We start from the raw sequence: 20,762 nt of genomic DNA on the forward strand, positions 1-20,762 counted from the left end.
AATGTATGATTAGAGAGAAAAAATTCAACATGTTTCTTAGTTCTTTTTTTTTTAAGTTTCTCTAAATTGTGTTCTAATTGAATTTCATAAAATAAGCATTTTATATTCTTCTGTTTTTACAGCATTCAGCACAAAATTATGTCAGTTAAAAGGAAAAAGTATCCATTTATAAATGGTTAATGCAGTAGGCCCAGTCACACAGCCTTGAATAGGTGTGATCTACTTGAAACTCGCTCTGGAAGAACAATTGGAAAGGAAGAACCATTTTTAGACAATTTCAATTAAGGCAAGGTGGAAAAGGTAGAAAGATGGAATTCTGAACAAGCCAGATTGCTGTCCTCCCTCTCCTTTTCCCTAATCTTCAAATATCAGCCAAGTCCTTATAAATGATGAAGTTCATGTGCATCTTATGGGTGCAAGGATGGGTTGGTATCCTGAGACAAAATCTAAATCTTCTCTAGAAGGTGTCAGAGAGATTGACAGACATTCTTCAATAACTCCTCATTTTCTTCTTCTCAGTAGCATAACCATAAATTTTGATTTGGCTCAGTACACAGAACAAAAACTATATTTCTTGGCCTCCTTTGTAGCTAGATTTGACCAATTATCTACATTCTGGCCCATAATGAAAGTGGTAGCATCATGTGCTGCTTAAAAGACAGGAGGCTCATCCTTCACATTTTCCACCAGCCTGGTAACAGAACAATTCGTCAATACAATTTGTCATACTGAGGATGACAAAGCAAAGGAGTATAACAAACCAGGGTTCCCAATACATTTATGAATCTCCCCTGCCCACACTGAATTGCTTGTCTTTTAATCAACTCTGTTTATTTAAGTTATTGTTACAATGAAATATTCTTCAACTTTAAAAAGAAAAGAAATTCTGACAAGGGCTACAACATGGATGAAGCTTAAAGACATACTTACATTCTGTAAGCAAGTCACAACACAACAAATATTGTGTAATTTCACTTATATGAGATACTTAGTATATTCAAATTCATAGAGACAGACAGTAGAATGGTAGTTTCCAGAGGATGAGTGGAGGGGTGAAAAGGAACTTAGTGTTTAATGAGGACAGATTTTCAGTTGGAAAAGACGAAAAAGTTTTGGAGATGGATGGTTGCACAACAATGCAAATTTACTTACTGCCACAGAAGTGTACACCTAAAATTGGTTAAAATGATAAATTCTATGTTTTATATACTTTACTACAATAAAAAAATGCAAAAAAGTCAATGGTTAGCAACAATGTGTGTGATGAGAATATTTTCCAAAATCTCTGAAGTGCTCCCTTGGATATCAGTAGGATCAAAATTCAAAATTCTATTGTTGGAGACAATGTTACTGGGCTTCACTCAATTTTATTTGATGAAACAAGAAATTAAGTGTTAACCACAATTACATGCCTACAGTGACATGAGGGAATTTCTTACACATCTAGACCTTCAGTTGCTATTTACATGCAGATGCTTCATAAACCTATGTCTTCAATTATTTCACTGAGGTCAATTATTCATGTTTCAAAGTGTTAGGTTGGAAGTTAGACATGAGCAACCAGAGGAGGCCTGGCTGTAAGGGATGGAAGCCTATCTCTGAACTCCATCCAAGAAACACCCAGGAGAGCTCACAGATGCTACAAAATAACTATACTTTTCGACTCCTGCACATGCGCCCTAGGCACAAGTGGATACAAAATGACCACAGGGACTTCTCCAAGTAACTTTAGGCAGTTAGGATCTCATTAAGGGCTCATGAATATTCTACATCTAATTATTACAGAATTATGGGAAGACATAAATAATACAACTTGCTGTTATATAATTGTCAATTGGCCTTGAGCATACGCCCATTAGCATTCCCTTTCATTGATTGGTGGTGGGTGCAAGCCCTACTTTGCATCAGGCATAACCAAAAGGAGGAGACTGGAAGTATAGATGGGGGAAGCCAAGAGGGTTTGACAGGAAGGATCAGGGCAACTCTTTTGGCAGTGTTGGACTAAGAAAAGCTCTATCTGCTTGAGTTGAATGTTCTACATCTTTTGGTTCATCACTCCAATTCTTTGTTGTGACAAAACAAGAACAAAGGGAAGAGAAATAAACCAACCTGAGAAAAGTCATGTCACACTCAACATGCCCAATACCAAATTCATGATCAGCATCCCCATACTTGGTTATTTGCCATGCATCTGATTGAGTAAGCCATAAAGCCAGGACCTTCACTCTCCTTTACATCTCACATCCTATTATATGCTCCTGTGCCATGATGTACCTCCTGTTATCAGTTATTTCATTAATACTTTTACATTATTTCTGTATTTGATTACTATTTCTCACACTAGAGTGCACATTCTGGGTGAGCAGAGACTTTAGTTTTGCTCATAATCGTATTCCCAGAATACAACACAGTGCCTGCCCTTTACATGCTCTACTGCTGCTGCTAAGTCACTTCAGTCGTGTCCGACTCTGTGCGACCCCATAGACGGCAGCCCACCAGGCTCCCCCATCCCTGGGATTCTCCAGGCAAGAATACTGGAGTGGGTTGCCATTTCCTTCTCCAATGCATGAAAGTGAAAAGTGAAAGTGAAGTCGCTCAGTCGTGCCCGACTCTTAGGGACCCCATGGACTGCAGCCTACCAGGCTCCTCCATCCATGGGATTTTCCAGGCAAGAGTACTGGAGTGGGGTGCCATTGCCTTCTCTGGCCCTTTGCATGGGTGTTTAATAAATACATGTTAAATAAATCTTTAAAGTTGAACTCATAACTGGGAAAAAAGTTTGATATAAAAATGCATAAATGTAATTCCTCTCCTTCCTATCTTTATGAAGATGTGAGTTATTTCCCAAGCAGAGTTAGTGGGTTACAGTTTGACACTTATCTTGAGATTATACTGGCTATTGCTTTAGTACTGACTTTTAGTTCAGTGTCATCTTGTACATTTACCTGAATTTCTTGAACACTTCTAACTTGTACAATGATTTCTGTATCTGTCCCTTCTCATTAACTAATCCAAATATACTGTTCCATTCCTTGGGTGAAGAATAGTAAATATTTGTGGCTCACAAGTGTAGGTAGAAGTCCTGAGGATGGGGATGAGGATGAGGGAATGGGAGTTTATCTCAGAACTCAAACTTTGTGGATTCAAGCTGTGCTTTTGCTACTAGTTTCAAATGAGTTTACTTAACACCTGAATCTGTTTCTGCATTTCCTGAAGTAGACACACCATTAAAGATACCTATAGCACAAAATTATTGTGAGAACTATATGGAGAAATGGCCCTGGAATTACTTCTTAAACTGTACAGTGGCACAAACGTACATTATCCTGATGTGAATATAGTTGGAGTGAATCCTAAAATAGCAGCAGAGGTGGTAAGGAGGTATTTGGCCACGACTCACAATATGTAGGTAACTACTTTTACAGTGTATTTCTACCTTGCTTTTGAACTTGTTTTTGAAATGAATAATGAAGTGGTTGCAGCAAAGAAAAATTCTTAACAGAAAAAGGGGGGGGGGAGCACTTCTAAAATCTAGCATTTAACCAGTCAATTTGGTGTTTTACTTCTATTGTGGTTCAGCTTCCCCAAAATCCCAAACTCTCCCACCATCTCTAACTATCCTAACTGTAATCAGGTGTGCGGTATGTGCTGCCTGGTTTCCCCTCAAGCTGGTGTTACGTCATCAGATTGTGACGTACCGCCCCCTGTGCGTGCTCAATTGTGAGGTCACACGCTCTCCGGTATATAAGGCTGGACGCTGCCTGGTATCCCACTTGCACCAGGCAGTGAGGGGCGCTGAGCGTCCTGGCCCGTGGCTTCCCGGGCGGCTAGTGGCCCCCTGCTTCCCAACTGCCAGCTGTGTGCCTCAGTGCCCGAGAAGAGGGAAGAGATTTGAAGAGGCGCCATGAGCTTCCTGTTCCTACTAGTGAGCAGCATTCTGTTTGCCTTCATGTTTGTCTTCTGGAAAACCTGGTTTCAGGTAAAGTGTGTAAGAGCAGTTGGAATTAGATGAAGCTCGACAAATACATGGCTTGGGGAGGGAGGTGTGTTTAAGAGAGTAGATAGTAAAGAAAGAGTAAGGCGGGGTCACCCCATTCCTTTCTCCTTTGAAAGGGCTCAGATGTTGACTCTACCTCACACTTCTCCCATGTTGACCAGTAGTCCCACAGCTGTACTGTGTTGTGAAAAGCCCCAAGTCACTAGGTGATGGGGTCAGTTTTTCATCCACTTGAAAAGTACAGCAGAAAGTGTCCATCTGCCCCCTCCCATTTTAAGAAAGTGTACCTACTCTCTTCCTCTCTGGCTTTTACTACCCCCATGTAATTCTGTTTGCCTCTTCCTCCCTTGTATTTTCATTTTCAGTCATCTTTATGACAGCTTTGGGTGGGGGAGGGGGCATCACAGATAACTAAGGTCAAAATGTGGGTTTCCTGGTGATGTTTAAAGTTCCAAGTGAAGTGCTTTTAGATAAGAATGAAACAGGGTCCAAGTATAAGACCTACTGGAATGCCCAAGAAATGTAAGCCAAGGCTATGGCATTTTGGTATCAGAAGGCTACTTTTCATTTTTTTTTTTTCTCTCACTCTTTGGGAAAGACATATTTCCAAATTAAAGTATTCATTCAACAGATTTTTTTTTCTTTTTTTAAATTTTATTTTATTTTTAAACTTTACATAATTGTATTAGCTTTGCCAAATATCAAAATGAATCAACAGATTTTTAATCTTGGGGGAGGTCAATCAGTTCATTTTGGTAAACCAAGACTAAGAATGTTATTATTTGGTGGTATTTGGACATTGCTAAAGTCAATAAACTACATATGTTTAATTTCCTTCCCTTACAGAGAAACACTGGTGAAATGTCATCAAATTCAACTTCTCTTGCACTAGTAAGATCATCCTCTTCTACTCAGTCAACTAAGAGCAATATTGATAAGAGTCTTTTGGTCAACAGTCTCTCTCGGGATATCTTGATTAATTTCCCACACTCAATAGCCATGCAGAGGCGAATATTGGTAAACCTCAGGATCGTGGACTACAAGCTGGCTGAGCTGGAACAATTCCTAGTTACTAAGGGTTTAAATGGTGCATTAGTTAACCGGAAATCCACTGACAAGCCTACAGAAGTGTAATAACAATTGAGGCAATCATTAAAGGGACTTTGAGTGGATTCATTTGATTATATGTGTTTATACCAAATGAATTATTATTTAAAAGGGGAGGGGTGCCAAGTCAGATACAGAATCCAGACACTGTCAGTTTGCTTACATTTAGAGAGTTGATTATGTTGCTAACATGTTTTACTGGAGAAGGAATGAAAGCACAATAGAGACAGAAACAGTTTGAGTTGTTTTCTTTTTATTAGTTACAGTAAAAAGAATATAGTTGAGATATAGTGATTTTAACTTGAATTGTGAAAGTTTTTTTTTTTTTCTAGTGGTTTACAATACAATACTGTAAATGTCTCCAAGTTTGCATTAAAGTAAATGAGATTTGATGGAACTTTTTTCCATTATGCAGAATAGTCTAACACTATTGAATCTGTGTAATAATACTAAGAGCTATCATTGAGCACCCTAAAATGTGCCAGGGACTCTGTTAAGATCTGTGCTTTACATACTTGTAAAGATAGTCACAGAAACTCTTAACTACTCTTCATAGTCAGCTATTGAAGTAGACTACTTTCCCAGCACCACCTCTGCTACTAATTAGATATTTCATTAGAAGTGTGCCTAAATCTTCCCTGAATTGCAAGTCACCTGTAGAAAATTATATGCATTTTTTTTATTTGGGAAAAACCCACACCTCAAATAGCACCAAAATATAATGGTAGAATGTATATAATATAATATGGTTTAACATTAAAGTATGTATATGCTGTATTTAGCAATCTATTTTAAATATTTTATAAAATCTAGTAATCTGTTGACATTCACTAACAGCATTTGACCTACCCTCAAAGAAAACCCTCAGAATATATAACATAAGTTCATCTTATGTGTGTTAGTTGCTTAGTCGTGTCCGACTCTTTGCAACCCAATGGACCATAGCCCGCCAGGCTCCTCTGTCCATGGAATTCTCCAGGCAAGAATACTGGAGTGTGTAGCCATTCCCTTCTCCAGGGTATCTTCTTGACCCAGGGATTGAACCCAGTTCTCCTGCATTGCAGGCAGATGCTTTACCATCTGAACTACCAGGGAAGCCTCAAAGAAAATCCTCAAAATATCTAACACAAGTTCATCATATATATATACATAATTCACTGAGATTCTTTAATTACAGGCCTACCTATCTACCTAACTTCATGCCCCCTGCCCCCAAAATAAGTTACCAGTATAAATTAAAGGAAAACCTTAATCCCTTACTCATTTAATCTTCAATCAAAAGGAAAAGGAATTTAAAATGTGTAGAATTTATAATGCTTAAATTTATTCTTTTATTCATCATTTGACAAGAACAAAAAGCAGTAGTATATGTGGTTCTTAAACATATTTTAAGAGTCACAGATTTCTTTTGATATTCTGATGAAAAATATGGACTCTTGCAGTAGAAAAAATGCATATACACATACATATAGAAAAATACTACATGTAATTTCAGCCTCATACAGTCTCTGAAGCCCATGTTAAGAACCTTAAGAATAACTGAAAAGTTTCTTACATAGTTTGGTAATCCTAGATTGTGATGTTAAACCAGTTGTAAATGATATATAATCAGTGTATAAATTTATTAATGATATGGTGTTTTCATTATCTTTTGTAAAGAGATTGGCACATAGGACTTTCTAACTTGGCTGCCCTCATTCTTGACAAGTTTCACAAGTTTATCTCCCATAAGTATGTAAATAAGTTATCACCTGTAAATAGTAACTTATTCAAGTAAAACAAAATCATTCTACTTATCTATTAACTATATATTACAATCATAAGATCTTAGATTTGATTGAAGCCATTTCCTCATTAGTATTTTGTTCTATGTTCTATTTGAAATTAGACTTCAGGGTGTATAATGAACTACTTTAAATTTTGTGAAACACAGTAGAAATTAGATGGGTCATGTATTTATTCCAACCATAACCTACAGAACACATTTTATGGGGAAAGAAATAATCAAAGCTTCTGGATTCCATATTCTAGATTTATCACTTACTGGCCATAGTTTTCTGTCTTATTTCACTATTTGTAAATAAAGAATATAACTACTAAGTTCACCTTTAAAAAGTGAACTATGAAGGCATGAAGTTTTTAGACATGAATCAAAGATATTAAGCAATAGTCTTCATATACATAGTTCATTTTTTCCTTATGTACATACATGTATGGCATTCCTAATTTTCAATTTTACCACTTTCTTTTAAATATATTTATTTTCCCCAGATTTATGGGAAAGAAACATTGTATGCTAAGAAATATAAGCAAATAGTATTTAAAAACTTTTATAATAGAAAATATAACTATTTTCTAAATAATCAGCTCAAAATAAAGCCTTCAGTATATTAGAAAAATATTGTAGTGATACAAAATTTTTATTGTGAAATAGAGGCAGCTATGTATGTATGAACAGATAGATAAATCACATTGCTAAACATTAGTAGTTTCACATTTTTGTATTACATTCCTGTTGAAATTATAAAGCTCATAGATCTCATTCTGGTTTTCTGCTGTCACTAATATTAGATATTTCATGGTTAGTCTCTTTTTTAGAATCTGACATGTTTTCATATCTTTCCCCACGATGTTTTTCCAAGTATGGCCCCCAGTTAGCAGCTGGTCTGCAGCAGGTTGCAATGCGCTGAGAAGCAAAAAAAAAAAAAAAAAAAATTCATTATAGAGTGTTATGTCTTCTTGCTAACCAAAATGAAATAAGAACATAGAAAAGTAAAAACGTGATCATCTAAATTCTTAATTGTCTACAGAAAAAAATGATACTCAAATTTAACCGATTGTTAATAGAACTGTGTTAACTACAAAGCCAAAATAACTGAGTATGTAAATGAGCTAAAATGGAAGTGTGTGAACCCATTTAGGCAACAGTATCACTTCACATACTTTCATTGAATTTCTATCCTGGCTTTAGAGTAAGGGTTAAGTTAGGATCTAAACCAGTGTATGACTGGAAAGTTTCAAGAATCAAAGGGAAAAGCCATTCATCTAGATCCACTAAACACTGACCTAAATCTTGAATCCAGTCTGACTTCTGAGCCTACCTAGACATTGTCCTACTGAGATATAATCAACTCCATTCCCTTAGGCCTCCATGAAAGAGGGATAACTCAGGGTCTAGATTTGGTTCAAGGTAATATACCAGACTTACTCCAGTTTTAACATGCTATTATAGTATGTATTATAACCAGATGAAGTTTTAAAAGTGAAAATTATAAAGGAAAAAGGTCAGTTGCTTTGTGTCATCTCAGTTCAATTCAGTCTCTCAATCATGTCCAACTCTTTTGCAACCCTGTGTACTGTAACCTGCCAGGCTCTTCTATCCATAGGATTCTCCAGGCAAGAATACTGGAGTGGGTTGCCACTTCCTTCTCCAGGGGATCTTCCCGACCCAGGGATAAAACCCGCATTTCATGTCTCCTGCGTTGGCAGGTGGGTTCTTTACCCCTAGCATCAAGATACCATAACTTTTATGTGCTAAGCATTTTAATAGGGCCTGAGGATATGACAGCAATCAAGACAAGACCCCTTCTTAAAGAAGCTTATAGTCTAGTACATGGAGACACAAAAATATACATCTAGTATAATACAATGTTATACACATAGTAACAGATAAATTGTATCAGGTGTAAAAGTTACCTGAGGGGAAGAGTGATTAATTTGATCTCATGTTCAAAATCTCATATTAACCTTCATTTTGATAATACTTTATATTATAAAGTATAAATAATATTAACATGCTTACTTGAAAGATGTTTCCTTTAGCTTGAATTATGTTTATGATAGCCATGACTGGAATCCAGATAATGCAGAAAGTAATCATACACCAGCCTAGAGCAACTCCCCAGTTAGGGTATGGAATTTGACCATACTTAGGTCTACGAAACTGTATCACTGACCAGATCAAGATTGACTGTGAAAGTAAAATATGAAAAGAAAATGGTAAAAATTAGACTTTATTGCATTAATGGTTTTAGTTGTACAAATTATTAGCAGTTGTATTCCATTCCTTAGAAATAACTTATCAAAAACAATTAAGATGAAAATACATTCAAGGTGACTAAGATAATCAGGTAACTAGCCAGAAAATCAAATTCTAAATGAACAATCTAAATAACTTGTATTTGTCTTACAAAAATTAGCATTGATACAGATACTTGTACAACACGTATTTCAGTAAAATACTTTACCATAAAGTATATCTGTTGAAAGTAAAATAGTATCTGAAATTTATATTATTGAACTTTCACTTATAATAGCATGATTTTATTCTGTGCTGTCTGGAGGAGGAAATATGGCAACCCACTCCAGTGTTCTTGTTTGGAGAATTCCATGGACAGAGGAGCCTGGTGGCCTATAGTCCATGGGGTCGCAAAGAGTCGGACATGACTGAAGTGACTTAGCATGCATGCATTCTGTCCTGTAAGCTAGCCAGCATATCAGTTAGTTCAATGAGAATGTAAGATACATTTTAGTGAACATGCCTTGTGCCTTGCTTAGCAGTAGTTTCTATTTATTTCCCACTACACAGAGTACCCCTTACTCCACACCCAAAACATACAGGCAATTCACACATGGGTACATAGTTACCAAAGTACTTTCTTATTGGAAAAAAAAAAAGATGTTTGGGTAACACAGTGAACCTTAAAGATTAAAACATTTTAAGGCCAAGTTTTTTAAAAAGTGTTTAAAAAAAAACCCTACTAGACTGTTGCAGCATTAAAACTAATTATATAGAAATCTGTAAAGCAAACAAAATGAAAAAAAATTCCTTTAATTTCATTATACTAAGTTTATTTCACAATTACCATAATTTCATGTAATTATAAGAGTGGATGAGGGATAGGAGTGTAATATGTATGACTTTATACAAAATAGATGATAATGTATATCATTTAATATATAATACCTTTGCATTTTAAAGTAAATCCAGTTGTCAAACCTAGAAATCAATGAAATTAGCTGGCTAAAATGTCTAGTTAGATTTTCTAAGTTGAGAAAGGGCTTATTTTATTATGGAAACTTGTCAAATGAGGAAAACAATATTTAGTAGCACTGTCAAAGCCAAATATTAAAAACACCCTCTAAAATAAAGTGTAGATCAAATTAACATAATACCCTTTTCTAGGGAAATCATTGAAGCATGGAGGCAATGAGAACCAAAACTCATCCTCAATAAAGTTTCCCCCTGCCCCACCCCCACCATTATCTCTAGCCCATAGTAATTTTCTGTCCCATGAAGTGTTTACTTGGCATTCAGCCTTTTACTGTCCTGAACTGTTATTTAAATTTATTTTTTGCGTTCCTTCAGCTCCTGCTGCTGCTGCTGCTGCTAAGTCGCTTCAGTTGTTTCCAACTCTGAGAGACCCCATAGAGGGCAGCCCACCAGGCTTCTCTGTCCCTGGGATTCTCCAGGCAAGAATACTGGAGTGGGTTGCCATTTCCTTCTCCAATGCATGCATGTGTGCTAAGTCGCTTCCGTCATGTCTGACTCTGTGCGACCCCATGGACAGCAGCCCTCCAGGCTCCTCTGTCCCCGGGATTCTCTAGGCAAGAATCCTGGAGTGGGTTGCCATGTCCTTCTCCCTTCAGCTCCTAAATCACACTAATTTTTAACATAAACTATTGCCTCTATTGACGCACGTGAGTTTTTGTAATTTCAGATACTACTTCCCATAAAAATATGCATTAATAACTGAGTGTTGTTCCTTAGCAGTTAGTATATTTAGATTGAATTCCTTGAAGGCAGAGACTGGGTCTTAAACAGAGAGGTTAAGAACATTGTAGGTGGCTCAGCATATTTTTTACGGAATGAGCAAATGACTGGTTTTTAAAAATTTATTGTATTGATAATTTTTAAGTATCTTGTCCTAGGTACTTTTTAGGATACCTTTAAGTCTCAAATAGTAAATGTTTAAGCCTATGGCCTCATAAATAATGCAACAAAGAAGGGTACTGTAATTTTAGCAACTTGTAGGCACCAGTCATGAAAAGTTGAAAATCATTGATTTTAAAATGATATTAATTTTCTTTATTGTATTTAATGTAAATAATTCAAGTTTACCTTACAAGTGTTTAAATATATATATTATTGATACCAGATTCATGGCATGTTAATACTTACCATTAAAAGGATAGGCGTAATGACAAACCAGCAAGTTCTCCACCATAGCCAGAATATCCACCTTTTTGCTCCAATCATCATTTCTATATCGTCAATAAACCTGTTCCCTCCTAAAAACAGCAATAAAGAGTGCATTCAGCCCTTACTCATACTTTCATTCATTAATCATTCTGGCTCTAAGTTGTCTTTCTATGTCTAAACATTTTCCTATACTATAGCAATGAAGCATATAATACCTTTAACTACATTTTATTCATAATAAATTTTTGCCCAGTATATTATACTTAATTATTATAGTAAACATAATGAAAAGGAATAAAACTAAGTCATTTTAATAAAATGTGTAGATCATTCTGTAGTCACTATTTACCATAAATCCAGACGACTCCTATTATTTCCAGTATAGCTGCAATCAAAATGCCCCATCCAGCACAGAAGTGGTCAATCAGATTAACCCAGTATATTCCAGCCTACCAAAAAAAAACCACGTCAGTTACTTTTAAATATAGTTTTAATTACTTTTATGATTGATGAGGTACTCAGATTGAATCTACTAATTTGATTTTAACATATGCTCCTTGGTTTCACCTCTGCCAAAATGTAAAAGGGAATGTTTCAAATGTAAACACAAATGGGCCTTTACATATCTCAAACAGGCTATACCTTTTATTCTATTATGAGTCCCTATTAAAAAAAATAAGCATTTAGAATAGTTGATTATAAAAATGAAAGGTAGTGTGCTCTTTTGTAGTTGCCAAGAAATATAGACTATATTACAGCCTACAAAAGTTAGAGCCTACAAAGTCTGTAACTTTATTGTACTTGGGGAAATTGTCCACTATTGGGCTCCCCCCACCAAATTATACATGCTATTGAAATTGTGTTATGATGGGGAAAGAATCTGGGTTAAAACTCAGAAAATCTTGAAGTCTATACTAAACATGCTCTTAAACCATGGCTTCCTCATTTAGATTATAAAGTACATTCCAACTAATATTTTGTCTATGGAAAAATACTGTAGTATACCTGAGTCACACAGATGAGGCCAAGGAAAAACAAAACCAAGCAGCAACCCAAAGTTATGGGAGCCCTCATTTTCTTCATCACTTTGGGAAATAAATCTTGAATTGTCGTGGTAATCGTTTCTTCAGAAGGAAAAAAAATGACATGTCAACTCATTTGCCAATAATTTTAATCATAGAAATCAACTTCTATTAATCAAATTTACAAATATATGTTGAGAATATACTCTGGGCCCAACTTCTTGCTTTTAAAAATCCATAGGGTCCTTTCTCTTGGCAGTCACCACTCATCAGTTCTGATTAAAAAAAATCAAATACAGCTCTATTTGTTGTTTTTAGTCTGTTTTATAAGGTTTTTCATTGGTAGCAATTATAAGCTAATAGTTTCCCAAGGGCTGAAGAAGTTTGAAAGAGGGTTATAGGGAAGGAAGAATTTTAGTAGAACTTTTAAATAAGGTGAATTCACACGGCTACAGAAAGGCCTTCTAGGTTTAAGAAGTAAATATGTTCATGAAACAGGGTACTGGCTAAAAGTAGAAGGATATATGAGTAAAGGATTAAGAAACATGTTTGAAATTTTTGGAGGGCTTTGAAAGTCAACTGGAGGAGGCTGGGCTTTATCCTATAAATTATTAAAAGTTTTATGTAACAGTGTGATATGACAAAAACGGTTTCAGAATTTTTAGTTGTGTACCCTAGGGCAGGAGGAGAAGAGGACGACAGAAGGTGAGATGGTTGGATGGCATCACTGACTCAATGGACATGGACTCTGGGAGTTGGTGATGGAAAGGGAGGCCTGGCGTGCTGCGGTTCATGGGGTCTCAAAGAGTCAGATAGGACTGAGCGACTGAATTGAACTGAACCCTAGGGAAAATTCCTGTGTGTAAAGAGAACCATATATAAGACTAATTACTGCAGCAGTGCGTGTAACCACTACAATATTGTAATTAGCCTCCAATTAAATTAATTAAAAAAATTGGAAATAATCCAAATGCCCATAATTATGGTAGCAGATTGTGAATTAACTTGGTGACTCAGATGGTAAAGAATCTTCCTGCAATGCAGGAGATTCGGGTTCAATCCCTGGGTCGGGAAGAGCCCCTGGAGAAGTGAATGGCTACCCACTCCAGTATTCTTGCCTGGAGAATTCTATGGACAGAGGAGCCTGGCACGCTAAGTCCATGCACAGAGAGTAGCAAAGAGTTGGACATGATTGAGCAACTAACACATGTCTGTGTATCAACATGGATTCATAATACATATAGAAAGCAACTGTCAGAATGGTATGTATGCTATGAAACTTCACATTTATGTGAAAATTTAAAAATTTTATCTTATTTATGGATATATATATACAATGTACACAAATAACATATATAATCCATGGTGACAGTTGCGTTCTAGGAAGGAAGAAATGTGAATTGTATTAGGCAAAGAAACATAAAGGACTTCAAATTTATCTGTAACAGTTTATTTTTATAAAAAAATGTCTGAAGCAAACATAAAATATTAATGTCTGTTCCTTTCAAGTATCTGATACATGAGTACATTGTATTTTTCCATATTTAAAATTTAAGTTAAAAAGAATTTTCAGAAAGATCATTCTTAGAGTAAAAGCTAGACAGGGGCAACAAGGGTAAGAAAATGATGTTTTGAAATAGAGTAAAATATGAGAGGGATATGTTAACATTGGGAGTATTACTTACCAATGGAAGCGAACTGAGAGTCAAGACCCAAAGTCAAAAGCATGAAAAAAAATAATACGGACCAAAATGGCCCACCTGGGAGTTGAGCTAAAGCTTCTGGATAGGCAATGAATGCCAAATCAAAACCTAGGAAAAATTAATGGAATTTTAATTTAAATTAAGTTAAAGAAAATTAAAGAAATTCACATATTTGAACATTTTTCAAAGTAAGATACTAGAAAAATCTCAATTTGGCAATCCAATGGATAATATACATTCTTTAGCAACTGTTTCACTATCACTTTTTAAAAGTGTTTATGTAGGTTGTTCTATAATATGATAATGTAAACGTGTTGTAAATTAAGCTAGTGAGATAAATTTTGTAAATGGTACATTTCTCACATAAGAAATCTTAACTACATCACTGATATTGGGCTGATTTTATTTTTTTTTAGTTAATGAAGAACAACTGTCTTAAACTCCAGTCAACTCTCTTTCCAATGTTTACCCAATATCACAATATGTAGTGTCATTTATTTTTTTCACTGTACATTTCACAGCTGTGTGGTGCCAACTTATTTTTTATTGAAGTATAATTGATTTACAACAATATTCTGTTAGTTTTGGTATACAACATAGTGATTCTGTATTTTTGCACATTATAGTGCATTATAGGTTATTACAAGATAACAGGTATAAATTTAGTGCTATTTAAATTATTATATGGACACCTGCAAGATTGTATGTAATAAAACTATAAATTGAATCTTATTTTCTATTTGATGTATGTTGCCTTTCGAGACACTTGTTAACATTTTTTAAATCATATTATATGATACTTAGTTTAAGTATTTTAAGTATCTCCAACCTCTCAGGGCACCGACCTAGGCGTCAGGAGAATTCGCTTCTAGCCTACGCTCTATCACTTCCTAATTTTTGATCTTCTGCAAGACATAACATTTCTATGCTCAGTCCCGTCCTCTGTAAATGAGAAGCTGAACACTACATGATCTCCAAAGTCCTTTCTAGTCCTTTCTATTCTCATTCATCAGTCTCTCCACCAAATGATACCAACAATAGGTAGAAATTTAGTAAGAAAAACTGACTTAAAAGAACCCTAGACTTCTGTTCCTAAGAGTCTTCAAAAGTGAAAGTGTTAGTTGCTCAGTTGTGTCTTTGCGACCCCATGGACTGTAGCCTGCCAGGCTCCTCTATCCACGGAATTCTCTGGGCAAGAATACTGGAGTGGGTAGCCAGTCCCTTCTCGAGAGGATCTTCCCCACCCAGGGATCGAACCTAGCTCTCTTGCATTGCAGGCGGATTCTTTACCGTCTGAGCCACCAAGCCGGATAATTAAGCATCTCTAGTTAATGTCTTTAAAGTTAAGACGTTCATTAATCAGATTCCTTTAAAGCTGGACACAGCTGTATACGCAAAGTCAGTTGGGTTTCAATCTATATGACATTTGTGCATTTTAAAAATTCAGATATAATAGTGTAATTGTACATGGATTAATTTTCATATATAGTTTCTCTCACATATTCATATATATATTAATACACATATGTATGTATATCTGTATGTATATTTATATACATACACGCAGATGAAGATAATGTAAAGTGCATAGCGTGATGCCTAATACTTGCAATTGTGCTGTAAGTAGTTCATATTAACAGTAGTTCATATTAAGCACTAAACAAAATTTGGAAAAAACTTTAAACAATTGTTCTGTAATATAGTCTTGTTTCTCAGATCATCTAAGAATTATTATATGATTAAAACAACCAAGTTATTTAAGATGAAATGAGAAAGAAAAAATACCCTAAATCTTGAGTGCTTTAATTGCTATAAAGTATATCAGTGTTTCTTAAATGAGCTATATACAAGCTATATATAGCATTACATACCTGATTTTACAACTTGTGTGACTTCCTTTCCAGATATATGAGCCATGTGTCCCAATATAGAAAAAATAGCAAATCCAGCGAACACACTAGTAAGGCAATTTGTCACACAAACTACAATGGCATCTGAGTAGCAGTTGTTATTGAACTTATTGTAAGATGATAAGGCAACCAGACCACCCCAGGCAACTGACAGAGAATAAAATATCTGTGTGGCAGCATCTTTCCAAACCTATAAAAGAAAATAATATTTTAAAACACACACTTAATTTTTCATTTGTATAAAATATTTCATATATACAAGTGAATAACTTATAAAAACAAAACAAACACCTAAATGCCCACTACTGAGCTTAAGAAATAAAATGTTGCTAGGCTATTAAATCCTACCTGTGCTCCTTCCTGATTATATCACACTTCCAACTTCAGTGGTAACTGCTATCCTGACTACTGTGTTTATCATTTCTCTGGTTTTCTTCACATTTTTACTATCCTAAACAATATGGCATTTAGCCTTGCATGTTTTTAAGTTTATATAAAAGTTATCTTAATGCATGTTAACTAATACAACCTGCATTTTCCATTCAGTAGTATATGAGATTTATCCATTATCAGTTTGAACCATATGAAATTTCAATTCAACTAAATATTGCCAAATTATTCTCTGAAGTGGTTGTATCAGTTTGCACTCCCACCAGATGGTATGAGAGTTCTCACTCCCCCACATCCTTGCTAACATCAGTCAGAATTTTGAATGCTGTCCAAACTAATGGCTGTGAAATGAGTGTTGATAACCTTAAATAATTTATAAGGCTTAGCATGTTTTTATTTGTTTATATTCTATAGTTTTTTTTTTCCTGTGAAATACCTGTTCACATATTTTGCCAGTGTTTTAGTTGGGTTATTTGCCTTATTTGACCTCTAGGAATTCTTTATGTAGTCAGATTCTAATCCTTTATCTGTTATATGTCTTAATTTTTTCTCCCAATTTGTGGCTTTTTCCCCCCTCTTAACATTGTGTCCTTTGATGAACCAAAGATTTTGTTTTAATGTAGCTGAAGGTATCTATCTTTGCTTTTATGTATTGTCCTTGATTTCTCTGACTGAAAGAAAGAATCCTTAGCCCAAGGTCATAAAGCTACTATCCTATATTTTCTTCTAAAAGACTTAGTTTTGCTCATATCCTTAAGTTCAATTCACCTGAAATTGAATTTAACGCATATTAATATAGAAATCCAAATACATTGTTTTCTAAATGAAATATCAATTGAAGATAATTGATATTATCCATTATATTATTTGGATATCAATTGTATCAATTGGATAGTCCATCCCTTTCCCATTGATCTGTATCCCCACCTCTGCCACATATGGGGTTCAATCCCTGGGTTGGGAAGATCCCCTGGAGAAGGAAATGGCAACCCACTCCAGTATTCTTGCCTGGAGAATCCCATGGATGGAGGAGCTTGGTGGGCTACAGTCCACGGGGTCACAAAGAGTCAGACAGGACTGAGTGACTTCACTTTGACTTTCAATCATCCAGTTCCCTCATTCCATGTTTTGATTAGAGCCCCATGCAGCTGGCCTTATCTCTTTAAGCAGTGCTCACACTCTTCATCTAATTCAACCCCTTCATCTTTCCCCCTTTCACAATTTACCCCTCCTATGTCTTTGCTAAAGGGCAATAATTAGTCTTAGAAACTAACCTAGGTAAATCCATCTTAATAGTGAAATTCTATAGATATAACAGTACTCTGAAGAAAAATCTAATTATGGAGACTTCAAATAATAGGGTTGGCATATAAGTAGGCAAAAGTGTATTTTTAGTCTATCTAGAAATATGATTGGTTAATGGAAGGCAGGGCATGTTAACATGGTGGCTTAACAGTTCTAGCTCTGGAATCAAACAGAATGAAGTCTAAACCCAATACCTCTCACTTTCATTGAATTTGATTTATTTTAACATTTTCAAGCCTGTTTCATCTGTAAAATGGAGATGATGATGATAATAATAGTAGTAATAAATATGTGTCCTAAGAATGATGTGAGAATTAAATGAGATAACATATGCAAAGCAATGGGATATTCAATGATAGCTATTATGTTTTTATGGAAAAGAAATATAAACTGATACTCAGTTTCATTTGTGGAAGTTAAAAACAATAATTTTCTCCTTGAAAGGTATGTAATCTATTTCCAATTTTAATAGAAATAAAGTTGTTAGGAGTAAATACATATTTACTATGTCTTCAGAATATAGCTTGATATTAAGTGATTATTAGGAGAAGGCAATGGCAACCCACTCCAGTACTCTTGCCTGGGAAATCCCATGGACAGAGGAGCCTGGTAGGCTACAGTCCATGGGGTCGTGAAGAGTCGGACTTGACTGAGCGACTTCACTTTCACGCACTGCAGAAGAAAATGACAACCCACTCCAGTATTATTGCCTGGAGAATCCCAGGGACGGGAGCCTAGTGGGCTGTCGTCTATGGGGTCGCACAGAGTTGGACACGACTGACTTGACTTAGCAGTAGCAGCAGCAGATGATTATTATACTAAATTGCTTTTATAATGGCAGGAAGCCAGTAGAAAGTAAAATGGATGGATAAATAGATGGGTAGATAGATGCATAGATAGACAGCTAGATCATGGTTATTTCACTTATACATTTAACAATTGGTTATATTTAAGTGGTGACTCAGCAGTAAAGAATCTGCCTGCCAGTGCAGGATATGCAAGAGACTCGGGTTCTATCCCTGGGTTGGGAAGATCCCCTGGAGAAGGAAATGGCAACCCACTCCAGTATTCTTGCCTGGGAAATCCCATGGACAGAAGAGCCTGGAGGACTACAGTCTATGGGGTCACACAGAGTCAGACATGACTTAGTGACTAAACAACAAGATAAGAAAATCATGTGAGGAATAAGATGCACTCATTTCTTAGGGAGTTTTACATATCAGGTTGGCTAACACAAATGAACTTTTTGGCCAACCCATATTAAGAGATGAACAACATGCTTATGTTAGTCTCTCAGCTGCTTTGACTTGATACATTATGCATGCATATGTGAGTGGGGTGAAGGGGTCTGGAGGTGGTGTGGCAGGTCTCAGTTGTGTAAGAATGCTGTGCATACCATGAATGATATAACTAGGCTGCCTAGTTCCAAACATACTTATCATCTCTATACCTACCCATCTCACAGCTATATAAAAGACTATTAGTTTAGGGACTGCTGCTGCTGCTGCTGCTAAGTCGCTTCAGTCGTGTCTGACTCTGTGCGACCCCAAAGATGGCAGCCCACCAGGCTTCTCTGTCCCTGGGATTCTCCAGGCAAGAATACTGGAGTGGGTTGCCATTTCCTTCTCCAAGTTTAGGGATTAGGAAATCTTAATTCAAGATGCACAAACAGGCGATGTAAATTTAACTAAATGTGAATCTTCCTGGGTCTCAACTTTTATCACTCTAAAATGAAGGAGTTAGTAAAACAATCACTGGAGACCCCTCTAGCTATCAATTTGTGTGGTTCTCTACTCCCCTAGAGATATCAATAAAGAAAAGGAAAAATACATACGTGTGATTGCATGCTTAGAATATAAATTGGAGAGGAATAAAAAACATCTAAGAAAAATTTTTCATTGCCAGCACTCCCAAAGAAGGGGTGAGGACAGTGTTTGTGTTGGGATGGGGAGGTAGGAGAATTAAACTGTATGTTTCATACAGAACTTTAGGCTTAGCTCTGATGTTTTAAAGATAATAGAGACACCAAAACACAGACCAGTATAAAATAGTCACATAAAAATTTCAGGATAGTCTCATGGAGCTATAAAGCCTAGGTTTCTGAGGCTTTAAAAGCCACTTAGAGGAATATCAAAGGAGCTTTTCCACTGTGCTCAAAGATATGAGGTTTAAAGAAAATGGAGGGTCCATTTCTTAGGAAAAATGCTGCATTCTACAATTATTTAGTATTATATAACAGAAATAATTAAAATACTTGTGTGCTCATTTATATAACAGTTTACCATTTCAAAGTATATTAACATATTTTATCTTGTTTAATAACCTAACAGAGAGAAGATGATGAATCCCAACTTCCATTTTATTTGTTTCTTATCCATCGTCAAAAATGGTCATCTAGTTGGGAAGAGATTAACAAACAAGGTTAAAAAATGTGAGGCCCGAGAAAAATGAAGAAATAAACAGTGGCCTTTGGATACATCAAAGTACGTTGATCTCCAACACATAAACAATAAAAGTTCATAGTTCGAAAATGATTTGGAGTCATCAATTTAGATCAATGATTTATTTTATTTTATTTTATTTTTTAACTGTACAATATTGTATCGGTTTTTGCATATATCAACATGAATCTGCCACCTAGATCAATGATTTAGAGTGATTTTTTGTGATTACTACTGAGTGAAAATGATTTGGACACACAGAAGGTAACCAAAGGCCAGAGACTGACCTCTCAATTTTCAAAAAGGTAAAGGATGGATTTCCATGACTAAAAATGGATAAATTTGACTTGGTTATCAGAAACATTCTACAAAAAATAATTAAATATCGATATTGTGAGTATTTAGAACATAGCAACTGCTGAAAGCATGAGTTCCACAAAGAATACCATAGCAAGCTAAAAACTAATATCCATTTTGGCTAATACTACTAATATGATATTATAGTGTTTCTTGATTTTAATATAATATTGTGGGATTTTGCCTGACCAGAAGCTTAATGTATTCTAAGAATGTGACATGTTACATTCTAAGTGAAAGTGTTATTAGGCTGTATCAATAGAAGGAAAGTCAATGGAGTATACTTACTGGCAGTGCCCTCTGCAGTTAAAATTGTAAAAGATTTTAT

The 20,762-nt window shown here is 35.5% G+C and overlaps 2 protein-coding genes across 10 annotated transcripts in view; one reads left to right on the forward strand and one right to left on the reverse strand.

Annotated features, from left to right (window-relative positions):
- The first annotated feature begins 3,794 nt into the window (after positions 1–3,794).
- CT83 (cancer/testis antigen 83) lies at positions 3,795–5,503 on the forward strand. The gene is made up of 2 exons (XM_027534096.1): positions 3,795–3,979; positions 4,844–5,503. Exons 1-2 carry the CDS (start codon positions 3,905–3,907, stop codon positions 5,129–5,131), a joined length of 363 nt encoding a protein of 120 aa, XP_027389897.1. The 5' UTR covers positions 3,795–3,904; the 3' UTR covers positions 5,132–5,503.
- Positions 5,504–6,406: 903 nt separating this feature from the next.
- The window catches only part of SLC6A14 (solute carrier family 6 member 14), a 436,539-nt gene continuing 422,183 nt past the window's right edge, over positions 6,407–20,762 (reverse strand). For all 9 annotated transcript variants that reach the window (XM_027535163.1, XM_027535164.1, XM_027535165.1 and 6 more), the window contains 7 exons: positions 15,903–16,131; positions 14,014–14,139; positions 12,312–12,430; positions 11,656–11,755; positions 11,286–11,395; positions 8,907–9,074; positions 6,407–7,790 (listed from right to left, as the gene is read on the reverse strand). In XM_027535163.1, coding sequence (XP_027390964.1) covers positions 7,644–7,790; positions 8,907–9,074; positions 11,286–11,395; positions 11,656–11,755; positions 12,312–12,430; positions 14,014–14,139; positions 15,903–16,131 — 999 coding nt within the window. In that variant the 3' untranslated portion in view covers positions 6,407–7,643. The remainder of the gene's footprint in view (positions 7,791–8,906; positions 9,075–11,285; positions 11,396–11,655; positions 11,756–12,311; positions 12,431–14,013; positions 14,140–15,902; positions 16,132–20,762) is intronic.

Source organism: Bos indicus x Bos taurus, chromosome X (assembly GCF_003369695.1).
Source record: "Bos indicus x Bos taurus breed Angus x Brahman F1 hybrid chromosome X, Bos_hybrid_MaternalHap_v2.0, whole genome shotgun sequence".
NCBI classification, from domain to species: Eukaryota; Metazoa; Chordata; class Mammalia; order Artiodactyla; family Bovidae; genus Bos; species Bos indicus x Bos taurus.

Coding starts and splice junctions, on each gene's coding strand:
- CT83 (XM_027534096.1), top strand. CDS start 3,905: ATGAGCTTCCTGTTCCTACTAGTGAGCAGCATTCTGTTTGCCTTCATG. Junction 3,980..4,843: donor TCTGGAAAACCTGGTTTCAG/GTAAAGTGTGTA, acceptor CTTCCCTTACAG/AGAAACACTGGTGAAATGTC.